This window comes from Eschrichtius robustus, chromosome 8 (assembly GCF_028021215.1).
Source record: "Eschrichtius robustus isolate mEscRob2 chromosome 8, mEscRob2.pri, whole genome shotgun sequence".
NCBI classification, from domain to species: Eukaryota; Metazoa; Chordata; class Mammalia; order Artiodactyla; family Eschrichtiidae; genus Eschrichtius; species Eschrichtius robustus.
In genome coordinates, this window is record NC_090831.1 from 70,129,824 (window position 1) to 70,145,160 (window position 15,337).

General features: G+C 40.9%; 1 protein-coding gene across 2 annotated transcripts in view; it reads left to right on the forward strand.

Annotated features, from left to right (window-relative positions):
- The window catches only part of SLC25A13 (solute carrier family 25 member 13), a 203,212-nt gene that overhangs the window by 42,166 nt on the left and 145,709 nt on the right, over positions 1 to 15,337 (forward strand). For both annotated transcript variants that reach the window (XM_068550618.1, XM_068550619.1), the window contains exon 3: positions 2,768 to 2,910. In XM_068550618.1, the coding sequence (XP_068406719.1) occupies positions 2,768 to 2,910 (143 nt within the window). The remainder of the gene's footprint in view (positions 1 to 2,767; positions 2,911 to 15,337) is intronic.

Below are 15,337 nucleotides of genomic sequence, written 5' to 3' on the forward strand. Positions count from 1 at the left end.
AGGACAACCAAGAGAGTAAGTAGAAAAGACTCAAGGTGGAGGATCCTTTCTTCAGACCACATAGAAAAACAAAGTACCAATAATGTACTGAAACTTAAAGGTAAAAGATAAACGTATTCAAGAAAAGCTAAGAGAAAACGTGGGTGAATATTTAGTCTTGAGATGAGGAAGAACTAGTTTCTAAACTTAGAAGTAATGGAGGAGATTGCAAAGGAGATAAAAATCTACAGACTCAATTATATAAAAATATTAAACGCGAATAATATTTACAACAAGTATGATAGACAGAGGGGGAAAAGGCTATGTTCTCACACTGTTGGTGAGACTGTAATTGATACAATCTTTCTGGAGAGCAGTGTGTTAATAAGTATCAAGAGCCTTAACGATGCTCTCCTTTGACTCAACAATTTCTCTTCCCAGAGTCTAGCCTTTGAAAGTTGCCAGGAATTTGGACAAATGTTACATACAAAGCTGGTTACCTTGGCTTTTTAAAAAAAATACCCCGAACTGGAGATAATCCAGTAATAATCTTAATGTCTACTGATGGGAGAAGAGTTAAACTGTGTTTTTAAATAAATGAATTATTCACTACTATAAGCAAACATAGGTATAATTCTAAATCATAGGATTGCTGTAATTAACAGTGACATTTCCTTTATATTTCAGTCTTGTTTTGCCTCAGTTAGGAAAATCAAAGTATAATCCTTCTACGTTTGCAAAAAGCCAAATTCATTGCTAACTGAAGAATAGTAAGATTAGTGGGCCATCTTTGAGCTTTTCTTTTGTACTGTGCTAAAAAATGTTAAACAAAAACCAATAATCTAGAACATATATAAAATACCTGTTGTGTATAGGGCATTGTGCTAAGTGTGTTACATGATTGTTCATTTATTTCTAGTATCAACCTTAAGAGCAGGTAGTGTTGTTATCCCCATTTTACAGGTGAGGAGCCAGAGGCCCAGAAAGCTTTAGTTACTTACCTGAGGCCCTACAGGTGGTTAGATGCAGAGGCAGAAGCAGAGCTCTCTGCAGCCCAGGCCCCACAGACTCTAAAGCCCGTAACTGAGTATCTAACCAAGAGTTTATCCCACATTGGAATAACTGAAATGTAGAAATGACAAGTGACTTTTTTTTTAATTAATTAAATTTTTTTTATTTGGCTGCGTTGGGTCTTCGTTGCTGTGCATGGGTTTTCTCTAGTTGTGGCGCGCGGGCTTCTCATTGCGGTGGCTTCTCTTCTTGTGGAGCATGGGCTCTAGGCGTGCGGGCTTCAGTAGTTGTGGCTCTCGGGCTCTAGAGCTCAGGCTCAGTAGTTGTGGTGCACGGGCTTAGTTGCTCCGCGGCATGTGGGGTCTTCCCGGACCAGGGATCGATCCCGTGTCCCCTGCATTGGCAGGTGGATTCTTAACCACTGCACCACCAAGGAAGCCCTGACAAGTGACTTTTTAAAACAGTTTTAATTGGGATTAACTGCAGTTACAGAGGGAACAGAGGTGCTATCATTGCACCTCTGTTCACTGTGCTCTCCCATCACTGTGGCTCCTGTCACCCAGCTAGCTCTCTTGTAGTTCATGGTCCTCATCTCTCCACCCCCCAAATCACTGTTTGATCCCAAGGATCAAGAGGCCCTCTCCTGCTCCACAGGGATATGTGTGATGCCCATGTTGTTTCTCAGCACTTCCCACAGCCCCCGGTCCTCCACAGAACAGAAATGAGCAGGTTCCACTTATGTGAACTGGATCGTCTTGCAGGCAAGACCTGGGGGAACGCTGTGAAAAAGCATCACATGCCACCCTATTCTCTTTTTTTTTGGCCACACTGCGCGTCACGTGGAACTTCCCTGACCGGGGATTGAACCTGTGCCCCCTGCAGTGGAAGTGTGGAGTCTTAACCACTGGACCGCCAGGGAAATCCTGCCACCTTATTCTTGTTGACCATTTCTGCTCTAGATGGAGAGGACACTAACCACAGCAGCATTTCTTACCTGCTTCCATAAAATCTCACAGCAGCCCTGCTGTGAACAGGTTGCTCTCCAGCTTATCCTGTTTATCATCCTTTTTTTTTTTTTCAACATTGTTGCCTTTGAAACAGGAAAGGGGGCAAAAGAATTGGATTGTTTTCATTCATGATTTCAGAATTCTACTTTTTTTTTTTTTTTTAAAGCTACGTGTTCTTGCTAAAGAACAAGACAAAATTTGTCCTTCCAGATTTCTGTAAACCTGGGTTTCTCAAGCTCAGCGCTGTCGACAGTTGGCTGGGTGTCTCTGTTATTGGGGTGGAGGGTCGTCCTGTGCGTCGTGGATATTTAGCGGCATCCCTGGCCTGTACCAAGTAGATGCCAGTTTCTGCTTCTGCCTCTCCCCCCAAGTTATGACAATCAGAATTGTCACCAGACACTGCCACATGTCCCCTGTGGGGAAACATGAAAACAGAGGCAGCTCAGAGCTAGAGAACTGCACCCCAGAAAGTCAGGTAACGTACAGAGAAGGCTCGTCCTTGTGCATTGTGCTTGGCTATTGGGGACATTGGTGTTTGTAAGCTGGACAGTCAGGCTAAGCTGCCTGCAGTTGAGAACTGCTGGTATAAAAATAAAACTCGGCAAACTTAATGGGGTTTTGCTTTTTATTTGGAGCGATGGGAAATAACTGTCCTTACGAAGAGTATATTGTCATGTCTGATGTTTTATCCATTGAATATTCTCAGCTTTTTCACATATTGGGTATATACTTTTGAGAACAAAATATATTTTCTCTCTTTTTTTTAACAGTATGCAAACATTGAAAAAAATGGTGAATTTTTCATGTCTCCCAATGACTTCGTCATTCGATATTTGAATATTTTTGGAGGAAGCCAGCCTAATCCAAAGACTGTGGAACTTTTAAGTGGTGTGGTGGATCAGACCAAAGATGGGTATGTTTATTCTTAATTATCTCGTTTAATTGTTTTCTGTTTGAAACAGCTTTCTGTTGCTTTAATGATTAGGAAGTCAGTGTTTACCTTCCCATCTCTTAAGAGCATTTTCCCTCCCTATTACAGTTAATACGTTATTTTAGAAATAATACCCTTAACATTTCCTTCAGTGTTCTTATCACAGTTGGGGATTCTATATGTATATTTCTTGACATAGTTTAAACAACTCTTTATAGTTTCACAACTCTTGTAGTTGAATGGTGTGAAGATGTACTCAAGTGTATGTAGTACATTGGTACTTTTGAAGGCCACTGTAAAAATTGTGAGTAAATGTAAAACATAGCTCTGTGAACATAACTTTTCTACAGTCTTTCTCTCTGCTCAAGTAACTTTTAAATGTCACATATGATTAAATGTTCTAAATCTAACAGACAGAATAATGATTCCAAATCCCCAAGAAGGGCATTCTGCCCAAGCTGGAAGAGAGACACTGGACCATCTAAAATTAAATAGGACACTTTGCAAAATGCCTTTGGATTTTTTTTCCCTTACCAGTCTTTTCTGTTTACATTTTTAAAAATGAGTCATTCCTAAGTTGTATAAGAATGCAGTTGGCTTTTACCATTAAGTGCAGAATTTTGGACTCTGAAATGTTGGTAATATGACCGCCAGTGTCCCCTAATAACCAAGTATAATATATAAGAAGTAGCCTTCTCTGTATAAACTGTAGAAGATCCAGCCGTCTGGCCTTGCCATGTGCCAGCACCCCCTTTGATAGATTAGCCACCTGCCATTCTGGGGTGGTGTTCTTTAGCTCTGAACGTTCTCTGTCGGTCCTGTGTCTGATTTTCCCACATGCATGGGTTTGAGATGCAACCAAAGTAAACTCCAGTGCTGCAGTGCGAATGCTCTCAGTTTTACCAGCACCTTCCTTTTCTTGCTTATGCACCTGTTGTTCCATCATGCATGGAAGTAACCTCCTCTAAAGTGAAAGTCTTGCAGATGGGAAGGGAGTGGGGAGGAAATTGGCAGTTATACGTCTTGTAATATGCTGGCAGATTGCTGGATTATACTGTCTCTGTTTGTTCCAGTAGCAGTTACTTGGGTTACTTCTGTTTTCTACCTCCCCAAGGTGGGATTCTTTGCTTGATAGGAAAATGTCATATATGAGCAGGTCTTCCTTCCCTCACAGGACCTCTCTGGGGAGGTGCAGGGTGAGGCAGAGGTATATTTCACAGTAGTCCATTCAGGCTAAAGCTAGACAGAACATAGATTTATTCTAGCAAACATTTTTTTTTTTTTTTGAGGAAAATTTGGTTGCTTACACATCCTCTGTGCTTACAAGATTCAGAAGAAGTGTGACCAAGCTCACATGCAATATGAATTATCAGACTCAATGTTTAAGATCATTTTTTTCTTATTTGTTAGTTAAATTCTTTAAGCTACAGGAAATTGAAAGAATTCAGTGAATGCCGAATAGATACCTTTCATCTAGATTGACTTAACATTTTTAACACCGGTGTGCCTTATTTTTTTTTTTTTTGCACGTACACTTTCTACACATGCACACACATTTCCTCTTTTGGCTGGACCATTTAACTATAAATTGCAGGCATCAGGATACTTCAGTGTTTATCTTCTAAGAATAAGAACATTCTTCTTACCATTATCATACTTAGGAGGATTAACAATGATGTGAAATATATAATATCCAGTCTATTTAAAAATGTACCAGATCTCTCCCCTCACTCCCCACCTCAAATGGCTCATTGCCTTTTGTTTTTTAAATCCAGGATCTAATCAAAGTTCTTGTATTACATTTAGTTGTTGTATATCTTTTAATCTAGAACAGAGCCTTGCCTTTTATTGTTCTTTCATGAAATTGACTTAAAACCCAGGCCCAGTTATTTCGTTGAAGGTCCCGCATTCTGGACTTGTCTGATTGTTTCCTCATGACTTGGATTCATGATAGATTTTGGGGTGCAGGTTAGGAGAGATTCTACTACCTATTGTATCTCCTCAGGAGGTACCTCGTCCCAGCATTGCTGACACCATGGGTATCCTGTTTCCCAAGCAGCCTTTCACCCAGTCGTTTTGGCATCCGTGGTGATCCTTTTCTGAGTCAGTTATTACATTGATGTTTGAAAAGTAGTGATTTTTCTAACTCTTTATTTGTCCTCTATTTATTGTCTACCATTCTTTGGTAAAGAAAAGCTTTCTTCCCTCCACTCCCTTTTCTTTCTCTCTTAATTTTTTATGTCATTATAAACTCATGGAATTCTTTATTTTAAATTCAGTGCATTATAATCTATTACTGTGTTCTCTGAGTTGTTCACATTGTCCCAGTGAGGTCACTGGGAGTCCCTTTAAGCTGGCTTGTACCCTCAGCCTTTGAGTGCTCTTTGCTTTTGGTAAATAAGATGTTCCAGGCTCGCTTTGGATTTGTCCTGCTTCTGACCAGGAAAGTACTCTTTTCTCAAAGAAGTCCTGGTTCCTTTCGTTTGGGACTGGTGCTTGGAAACAAGGAGCTAGGCACTGGCCCATTGTTACCAGGGTAACTTTTCAGTGGAAAGAGCTGGGAAATATACTTTTAAAAAGTTCATAATGATATTTCCTATTTAAATTTAACATTACAGGAGTTTTCCTTCTCTTCTATTTTGTACCTCTTTCTTTCAGTGAACATTTTGGTTCCTAGATGCATTAATTTTGTATAATTGTAGTATCTCTTAATGTACTTTGCTTCCTTTCCATCCCACCCCCATTAACACACATGCTTTTCCTATTTCTTTTCACATATACTCTTCAAAAATAGAGGCTTAAATTCATTAGACATCAACAATGTAATATGCATTTAACATATATAAAGTAACATAACATGTATGTTTTTTCAAGAGTTTATAATAAATCTGAAACGTTGGCTTTCTTTTCCTGATTTCCCAGATGAGAACTGAGGGATCAAGCAATTTGCTTACCAAAAGGTGCCCAGGCTTGTCTGGCTCTAGTCCTAGGCCTTTCCACTGTTCTGAGCTGCCTCTTCTCTCATAATCTCACAATCCTCTTTAACTTGACATTTTCTTTCTGATTTTTTGTTATCTTAAATCTTAACATTTTACTGTGACAGAGAAAATCTTAAATGGTCTCAATCCTTTGCCCTATGACTAACTTTTCTTTCTTTTTTTTTGAAGTATTGACAGTGCATAGCTCAGGGAAAAGGGAAAACCATCATGCACAACCTTCTCAGCTTGCCACAAATGTTTTGAATTTTTTAGTATCTTCCATAATTTGTTAACCTGCATCAATGTTTTTCATAATTTGAATTCATTTTAATTGTAATTCTCTTTTATAATCTTTTCGACTGTATCAATTTTCATTTTTCCATATGCTGTTCATATGAACAGTGTAAATAACTTCATCATTTTCTAACAGATTAATATACTTTATGAAATCATGGCCTTATAGAGTTATTTCAGTTTCTACTTTTCTATAATAGATGGTATTGGAGTGAATATCTTCATGTATATGACATTTTTCCCTTCTGTTTACATACTTCCTTAGAAAGAACTAAGAGAGGGATTCCTGGGTCTAAGGGTAGAAATATTTTATAGCTCACCATATGTATTGTGATAATTCTTGCCAAAAGGACTGAGAAATTGAAGAACTTGTCTCCGGTATTTAAGCTGACCGAGTTAGTAGCATAGGACCACTGTTTAAGACCCATGCAGATGTTCCTGTGCTATTTTCCCTAACCCTGACACACAGCTCCACAGTATTTACTTCAAAAATAGATATAATCATACATTTTTTATCAGTGTAAAATGGTGAATGTCCTCATTTCCCCTTCCTTTCCCTTTCCGCAAGTCACACATCATTCTCCCAAATCAACTACTGTTCCTTGAAAAATTACATGACAGAAGCCACACAATGGCCCACAAAAGCACAACGCACACGCTGAACAAACAATGAGGAAGTGCTGGAGGGCGTGCCATTAATCTGGTCGGGCTCTCTTGGGGTGTGATCACTTAGCTTGACTGGCCAGAGGGATTTTAGTGCATAACTTTATTAAAATTTAAAAAGCTATCTGTAAATTGACAACTTAGGATTTAAAAATAATGACAGCTGTGCTGGCCCAGATGTCATGGTGACTTGAAATACTCATTTTTAGTTAAGTACTGGTCCCCCAGCTGTGGTTTCTTGAGTCCAAGGTCCAGGTCCTGCATATTTTACTATCTCCAGTGTCTAGTCCAATATCTGGCCTCTGTTTTGCATCAGTTTGTTGACTAAACTTAGGTAAATGTACTGAGAAGTTTTTGCCCCCCTTATGTTATGAAAGCCCAGGAGTGTTGGGAGATGGAAGCTCTGGTTCAAATTCTAGGTTACTCATTGTTGGAGGCTCAATTATGGCCACCTGAAGATACCAAGATATCATAATCCCTGGAATTTGGAAATGTGACCTTGTGGAAAAAGTGTCTTTGCAGATGTGGTTAAATTGAGGATCTTGAGATGAAGAGATTAGGACACATCACTGGCAGGGGCAGGAGGCATTGTGACCACAGAGACAGAGATTAGAGTGATGGGGTCACGAGCCAGGGAACACCTGGGGCCACCAGAAGCTGGAAGAGGCAAGGAATGATTCTTCCCTAAAGAATCTCCCTTTGGACGGAGCGTGGCTCTGCTGACACCTTGATTTCAGATGTCTGGTCCCCAGAACTGTGACAGGACGAATTCCTGCTGTGCTGAGCCGCCCACTTTGTGGTCAGTGATTGTAGCAGCCCTAGGAATTGAGTACCCTCACATAGATATCTTCTTTGGGAAATGAGAAGGCCTGTAGTTGCAAAGAATTTTGGGGGAACAGAGACCAGCCAGCCTAATACCGAAAGGGAGCATTTTTTTTCAATAGTAGCTTTTGGCTAGAACCAGGCATTTTCCAGGCAGAGACCCCTGCTGTAGACTGTCTCCTTGAGGGCATGGCCCTTTCTGGAAGGCTTCAGCTCTGTTTAGGGTTGGGCTGAGCTTTAGCATGGAAGTTAAAACACCTGTGCACTGCATGAACTTACGGGCTTGTTGGCAAAGAGACCTTGTTTTTCTGGAGCCCTCTTGACACTAATTTAATGACTCATGAGGCTGTGGCTTGGTCAGCCTTCCACGCTGGGAGCATCTTGTGGAGGCCTGTCCACTCAGTCATCCAGCAGCTATTTGAGAACCTCATCTCTGTGCCTGGCACCGTTTTGTATGTGCAGGATACCATGTTGAGTGGGAAAAAGAGTGCTTGCCTGCTTGGTGCTTCTAATTTAGTGGGACAGACAGGTGTTCATCAGAGAACCACAAATAAATGTGAACTGATGTTGTGATGGGTGCTATGTAGGAGAGACATGGTGTGAGAGATAGCAAAGGGGGCTTCATGCCAACTGGGAGGTCAGGAAAGACTTCCACTGAGTGACATTTGAGCCATGGGAGTTGGGAAGGTGACAAGAGGTGGGGGACAGAGGACAACATTGTAGACAGAGGGAACAGTGGCTGCAAAGTCACATTGTGAAATGCAGAGGCTGGCAGGCCTGGAGCATGGAAAGTGCAGGGCACAGGGGGCGGGGGTTGGTGGTAGGCCGTGGCCAGACTGTGTGGGAACTTGTCCTTCATATTAAGGATTGGGGGTCTTTGTCATAAGAGCAATGGAGAGCCATCGAAGGATCGTGTGAGTCTGGGGATTGGCATGATCTGCCGCTGTTAAACATGATCCTTGCTGTTAATATTCTTTGATTTCACCAGTTCTCACTCTCCCTTCTAATAAATAGCCTGTTGTGTTTAGATTTCCCTGTATTCCACTGTTTTAATAGATTTAATGATGAGTTTAATCAGTTTGTGAAGTTCCTGGAGGGTGCCCGGGCCTGGAAGCCTTTTGTAGGTGGACCTCTGGGTGAGGAGGGATTTCCGCGCCTCGGAGCAGGGAGAGAAGGGGAGGAAGTGGGTTTCTCAGAGCTCCTCCCACTCAGACCCTCTTACCTTAGCGAGACAGTGTGTATTCTCCCCTTGTTGTTGGGTTTGTGTGTATAATTTTTGAGATATCTTTTACGTTTGGTTGTCATTATGTTTTTGTTTAAAATGGGAATGAAGCTTTTTTAACTGCAATTTTAATACATCGTTCACATAGCTATCTACTAAGAGCAAGGGAAGAATAAAGTGTGTGTGTGTGTCCCTTTGAGGTTTGCCAACATGTTTCTAGTTGTTGTTCATTAACTGAAGTCTCATTAGAGAGGCTGGGACTCAAAAGCTATTTGACTAGTACCTGGCCTCACTTGGGAAGACTAAGCATGGCCTGAATCAGCCGGAGGTATTGGCTCCCTGGCCTCTTGGGCTCAGGATGCTCTCTGCCTGTTACAGGTCCGACCCCTGTCTGTGTGGGGTGGGCCCTGGGCAGCTCTGGTGTCTAATTTGTTTGCTAGGATTGCTATTTTCCATCTCAAGGGTGGAACCTCTTTGCACTCCACGCAAGAACAAAAGTTGGTTCTTCTTTTGAAAAAGGGAATTTCAGAAATCCTGATTTCTTTGTTCTTTTTCTCGGACATTTTAATTATGAAAAATTTCAATCGTACACAAAAGCGAAATCCTGATTTCTTAGTGACAAGCTGACACATCCAACTTAACACCTTGTCAGCCCCTATTCCTCATTGAATCAAAATGATAATGTAATCGTCATCCACAAATAAGTCTTTTCTCTTCAGAGTACAGAGAATCAATCCTGGGACAATTCCCATTTTGAGGCATGAGGAATAAGGGTGTCAAAGAAGAAAAGATAAAAAAAAAAATCTCAGGTTTTAAAATGTGTGGCTGTATAAAGTGTGTTCTCTGCCTTTCCTATGTTCGCTATTTATCTTTCTGAGAAGGAAAAAAAAAGCTCCTTTAAATACTTCACAAGGTGAAGGAGGGTATAATAACGTTGTTGATGATAAAAGCATTTTTATATACCTGTTTTCACTTTGCGAGGCTCTGGCGATGAAATCCAGGCCTTGGCCGCATGCTGGGAGTTAATGAGGTTTACAATTGGCAGTGGTTAAAGAGTATTAGGGTAATGCATTTACATCAGCAGTTCACAGTCTGAAATGCTCATCATCTGTCAAATACAGTCCAGAATCAATAAGAGGAGGTCTTTCAGTTTGCTAATGAGGAAAGTTTTCTACACTACTCGGGTGGACACAGATTTCAGATAAACGCCTGCAATTCATAAACCGTAGAATTAAGCAAAGGCATTTCTTTAATTAAAAAAAAAAAATTGGTACTAATCAACAGCAGTCACCTGAGAAGCTTAAATTTTCTTCTTAGTCATCAGACTCCCAAATTAATCTACCAAAACAAAAAGCCTCATTAGCAGCTCTCGTTGAATCAGTGTCATTTTTTTCTTTCTCTCAAAGTGTCTGATTAACCCCCTTTCTTTTTGCATTACTCACTTTGTGTTAATATTTGATGTCTGAAATCATAGGGGGGTGCGTGCAATGTGGCGGCTAGACGCTGTCTGTGCAGAGTAAATTAAAAAGAATTCTTAAAAAGGTTTCTATTATGTCGCTGGTATATTAGAAAACCTTTAGGGGTGTCAGGTGCCTGGGTTTATTTTTTCTTCTTAATTCCTGAAAGCATTGATTAGTGAGTAGGTGCTGATTTCACTCCTCATTCATATGTAGGGATAGCCCTCCTTCTCTTCCCCCTTCTCCTACTTACCAAGCCAGGCTTTCATTTGGAGAGTTTTGCTTTCAAGGGAAGGTGGGAAATGGGCCATAGCTGGAGGTGGAAGGGAGGTGAAAGGGAGGGTCTTTTTAAAATGGGTAGAGGGCAGTGTAATGCATGCTGATGGGAATGACTGCAGAGAGTGGAGAATTGACAGTGTAGGAGAGAAAAGGAGGAAATTCTGATACATTCCGAGAGGGAGGTGGCCTCTTGTGGTAACATGGAAAGTTCATCTACAACAGCTGCTCTCAGAGTGTGGTCAGTAGACCCCAGGGGGTCTCGGAGACCTTTCTAAGGAGTCCGTGAGGTCCAAACTGTTTACATAAAAATACTAAGACATCATCTGCCTTTTTTTGTCCTGTTGTATTTGAACTGATGGTCGTAAAAGCCACGGTTTATAGAACTGCTGGTTAGCGCCAATTCAGCAGCGACCCCAAGCCTGGCAGTATGAGCGGTCATCGTATGCTTCACACGCACGTGTTCACAATCATGGTAGTAACGATGATGCCAATTCTGTTTCAGAGTGTCCTTGAAGAAGCAGTAAAAATTACTGATTTTTTATTAAATCTCACCCTTGAATACATGTCACTTACAAATTCTGAGTGACTAAATGGGAAGCATCCATGAAGACTGCTGGTTACTCTCCTGTGATGGTTGTCAGAGGAAAAGCAACTCAGGTGCTCGCTGAGCTAGACATTTTTTAAATGGAACACACTTTTTGAGAGAATTAAAATGTTCACGTGACAGCCTTCTGATACTTACAGCCTTTTCTGATGTAATTAGTGGTGATAGTAATAATGCGGTTTTTTAATATAGTGTAATGCAACGTGCCAACGTTTGGAAGATCTGCATAACTCAGGGAAACATCTTTTCCAGTTGACCAGTACATGGTGTTAGAGAATCATGTATGAGTCAAAGGTCTATTCAAAGTGCAAGATAGACTCATGGATTTTAATGTAACCAGGTGGGAAAAGTTCATTGATACAGTTTCAGATTCCACATTGCAGCTAATCTTTAAGAAACTATCCCTTGTTGGGATTTGGTGTTGTATCGTAGAATATCCACAAGTATCTAAAAAGGCTATTAAAATGCTCCTTCCTTTTCTAACTGTGAATCTGTATGAGGCTGAAATCCTTCATATCCTTCAACCAGAAAAACATATTACAGCAGATTGAATGCAGCTGTCTTCCATGAAGTCCGATATTTAAGAGATTTGCAAAGACATAATACTGCTTTCTTCTCACGACATTTTTTTGTTTTAGAAAATAGTAATTTTTCATATAAATATGTTATTTATATTACCATGTAATAGGCTTATTCACTTTTTAATGAATTAATGTTTTAAGAATTTATCAGTTTTAATTTCTCACACAGTAAATACGATAGGTACAAACCACATAAATAAAAGCCCTTTGGGATCCTCAATAATTCATAAGCACGTAAAGGGGTCCTGAGACTTGAAAGTTTGAAAAATACTGAGCTAGAAAAATGGAAGATAAGGTACTATATGGGCCAGAGGTGTTGTATCGATGTGGTGGTGGGATTTGGGGGAAGTTTTCTTCTGATCTCCTTGGTTTTTCTCTGGGAGATAGATGAGAGGGAGGATGCCGGTGAGGTATTGGCAGTTTGAGGAGAGAGGAGAATATACTAAATATTCATTTAGAAGTGAATGGATAAAGGAACACAGCATGGCTGCTGGGTTGGACCCACTTGAGGTCCCACCTGAGGGCTTGTGGTCATGATATTCAAAGCGAGACCAGTTAGTGTGGCTGTTTGTTTTCTAGCTACTGAGGCCAGCTGCTTATCTGCTGTCATGGAGCAGGAAGTGTTGGCTATGACTAAGGTTGAGGGCTTGGCCATTGATTAACCCAGAGTAGGTAAGGGCATGCAGGGGAGCAATTACAATGATTGACTATAGATTTAATCTGGATAAGGGGCAAAGAAAGGACATTGGAATAGCAGGCAATGAGAAGGTGGTAGGCTCAATGAACTGTTGATTTCAGTGAGATTGAAGATTGTTGAAGTTGGGGTATAGAAGGGAGTGAGCAGGAAGACTAGAAGGTCGTGGCCAAAAAGTGAGATGCATGAAATTGAGAATAAGGAGGTATTGCAGTTACTGGTGATGGCGGAAGTCTAGAGTCTGACCGTGGGACTGAGTGACCGAGAATGGATGGAGAAAAGATCACTGGAAGAGGCAAGTTCAAGTAATTGGGAGGCCTGGGTGTTTGAAATTATTGAAAATATTGAGAATTAAGGTAGGAGTTGGGTTGGAGAGCATGTCAGTGAATCAGGAGTTAAAACATGGTGGGGAGGAGATGTGAATCTGGAGTTATTAGGTGATAGAAACAAGTCGGGGTGCTGAGTGCTAGTTATATGGTGGGAGTATTTAAACTGGGGGTTAGGAAGGAAGGATTGGGGGATGGTCTGGGAGAGGCAATGGGACGGAAGAAGTACACCTCCCCTGCTTATAAGCTTGATGCAACCCAGGACTGCAGAGGAAAGCCCCTTGCCGCTTCAGAAGCATGGGCCTCAAATTGGTTACAGCAAATAGGTGAAGGGATATTTAGAGGACTCCTCTGAAACGAATTCCCTTTAGAGATGGGATTGAGGATGAGATTTTGCTCACCATGTGCTGTGAATTCTAGGGGGCACATTTGGGGGGGTGGTTTCTGGGAGATGGTGGGTGACAGAATAGGGAAAGTGCAGAACCCCTGTGGGGATTAGATGTGGGTGTTAAAGGGTGAGCTGGGAATCTGGGGCTGCTGGCGGGCTGCTGTCGACATGTACAGGATAAAGGGCACAGTGAGATTAGTCCTGATGAACTCCAGATTGTGCCTGCTGGGAGATAGGGATCTTTGCAGAGAGGCAAGGAAGCTTGGGGAGGGGCAATCTTATTACTTGAAGAATTTTTAAAGCAAAAATATTCTGTGGGATTAGAGCTCTGCTGATGTTTTTATCCTAGATGGTTAGATTAAAGGATGAAAGAAGCAAAGAGTTACTGAGCACATATAGGGTTCCAGATCTGGTGCTAACAATTTCCACCCTTTCTCTTATTTAATCCTCATAACAAGTCCTTAAAATAGGTACTTTTACCTCTGCCAACCCTAACCTTACAGAGAGAGGTGCAGAATCATAAAGGTTAAATAGTTTTCTTGAAGTCATATATCTAGTGCTGGAACTAGAATTTGGACCCAGTTCTCTTTGGTTTGTGCCCAATCTGCTCTGGAACTTTGTGTGTTTAGAGAAGAATGTTAAAAATGGAGCTTTGAATGAGAACTTTACATATGTCTTTGCTTAGTAGTTGTGATGCCCTTTGCAAAATTCTTAGTCCCTAAGACTGATTATTTGACCAACTTAAGGTGGACCTAAAACCTTCATGAGAGCTATCCCAGCTATCATCCACACCCACAAACTTAGGGAAAACTGTCCTCACATTCCTCACATTTTTATTTTTTAGGCCAGGAATACTTTTTGGTATACTCTTCCCCTTTTACTCCTCACGGACTGAACCTTGAAGGTACCATTGCACACCATATTCTCAGAAGGCTCACCTTTATTGGGCCAACCGAAAATACCAACCCTTCTTCCCAGCATGTCAGGATGCTCAGAAAATGTTTGAAGAGCAAATACTGTTCCTTCCCTCCCCCTTGCCTTGTTTGGTTGTCTGGTTTTGCTTTACCTGTACCATAGGTGTTTAAAATTCAAATTTAAGATTTTAAGGGAAAGGCAATCAAATGTAAGCTCTGTTTCCTGGCTACTTGCAAACATATTTCTCTACAGATGTCAGTGTCATTGGCACAGGATGTGGCAGTTGCTTAAATTAAAAGTCTTGCATTAAGCTGTGAGGAATTCCTGAAGTGAAATGTGAGGAGATAGTGCCTATTAACTTTCCCTTTGATTGTGGCATAATTGTCAATGAGTCACTTCCTAATAAGCAGAGTGAGATTCTCAGACTTTAATGAAGGTTTTGGAGGGTAAAGCTGCCATAGCAATCTGATGTACAGATTTGGGGATCTTCAGTCTGGAAAAGTAAGAGGTGAAAGAAGATAACTGTTTAACTTTCATAGAAATTCTAGAGAAACTTTATTATATTATTTATTTATATTATTTATTATAGAGTCTCTGTAATAAAAGATATATGATAGCGTGGCCTTGTGTTCTATATCTGAGAGAACCTTGATACTTTAAAAATATATGTCAATTTCAGATTTTATTAATTCATTCAACAAATATTTATTGACACCAACTATGTGCCAGGCACTGTTCTAAACAAAACAGATAAACGTTGCACTCTTATATAGCAAATAGACAGTGTAAACCAATAGACATATGTGATAGAGAGGCAGGTGGCTGTATCTGTTTACGCAAGGGAAGGAGATGGTGAGTGGCCATGGGCTCTGGGGTACTACAGTCGATAGGGTGGTCGGGAAGACCTCTTGGAAGTGACATGTAGGCAGAGACCTCAGTGAGAGTGAGCCATGTGAGAATCTACGAGTTGAGCTTTCCAGGTAGAGGGAATGACAGATGCAGAGAGCCTGAGGTGAGAGTGTGCTTGATATCTTTGAGATGAAGCAAGGAAACCAGTTTGATTAGAGGCTGGTAACAAGCAGGAAAGTGGAAGAAGTCAGAAAGGTATCCAGGAGCCAGATTATAAAGGTACTGTAGTATTTTATTTCAAGTGTAGGTAGAAGTCACGAGAAGAGTTTTGAGCACT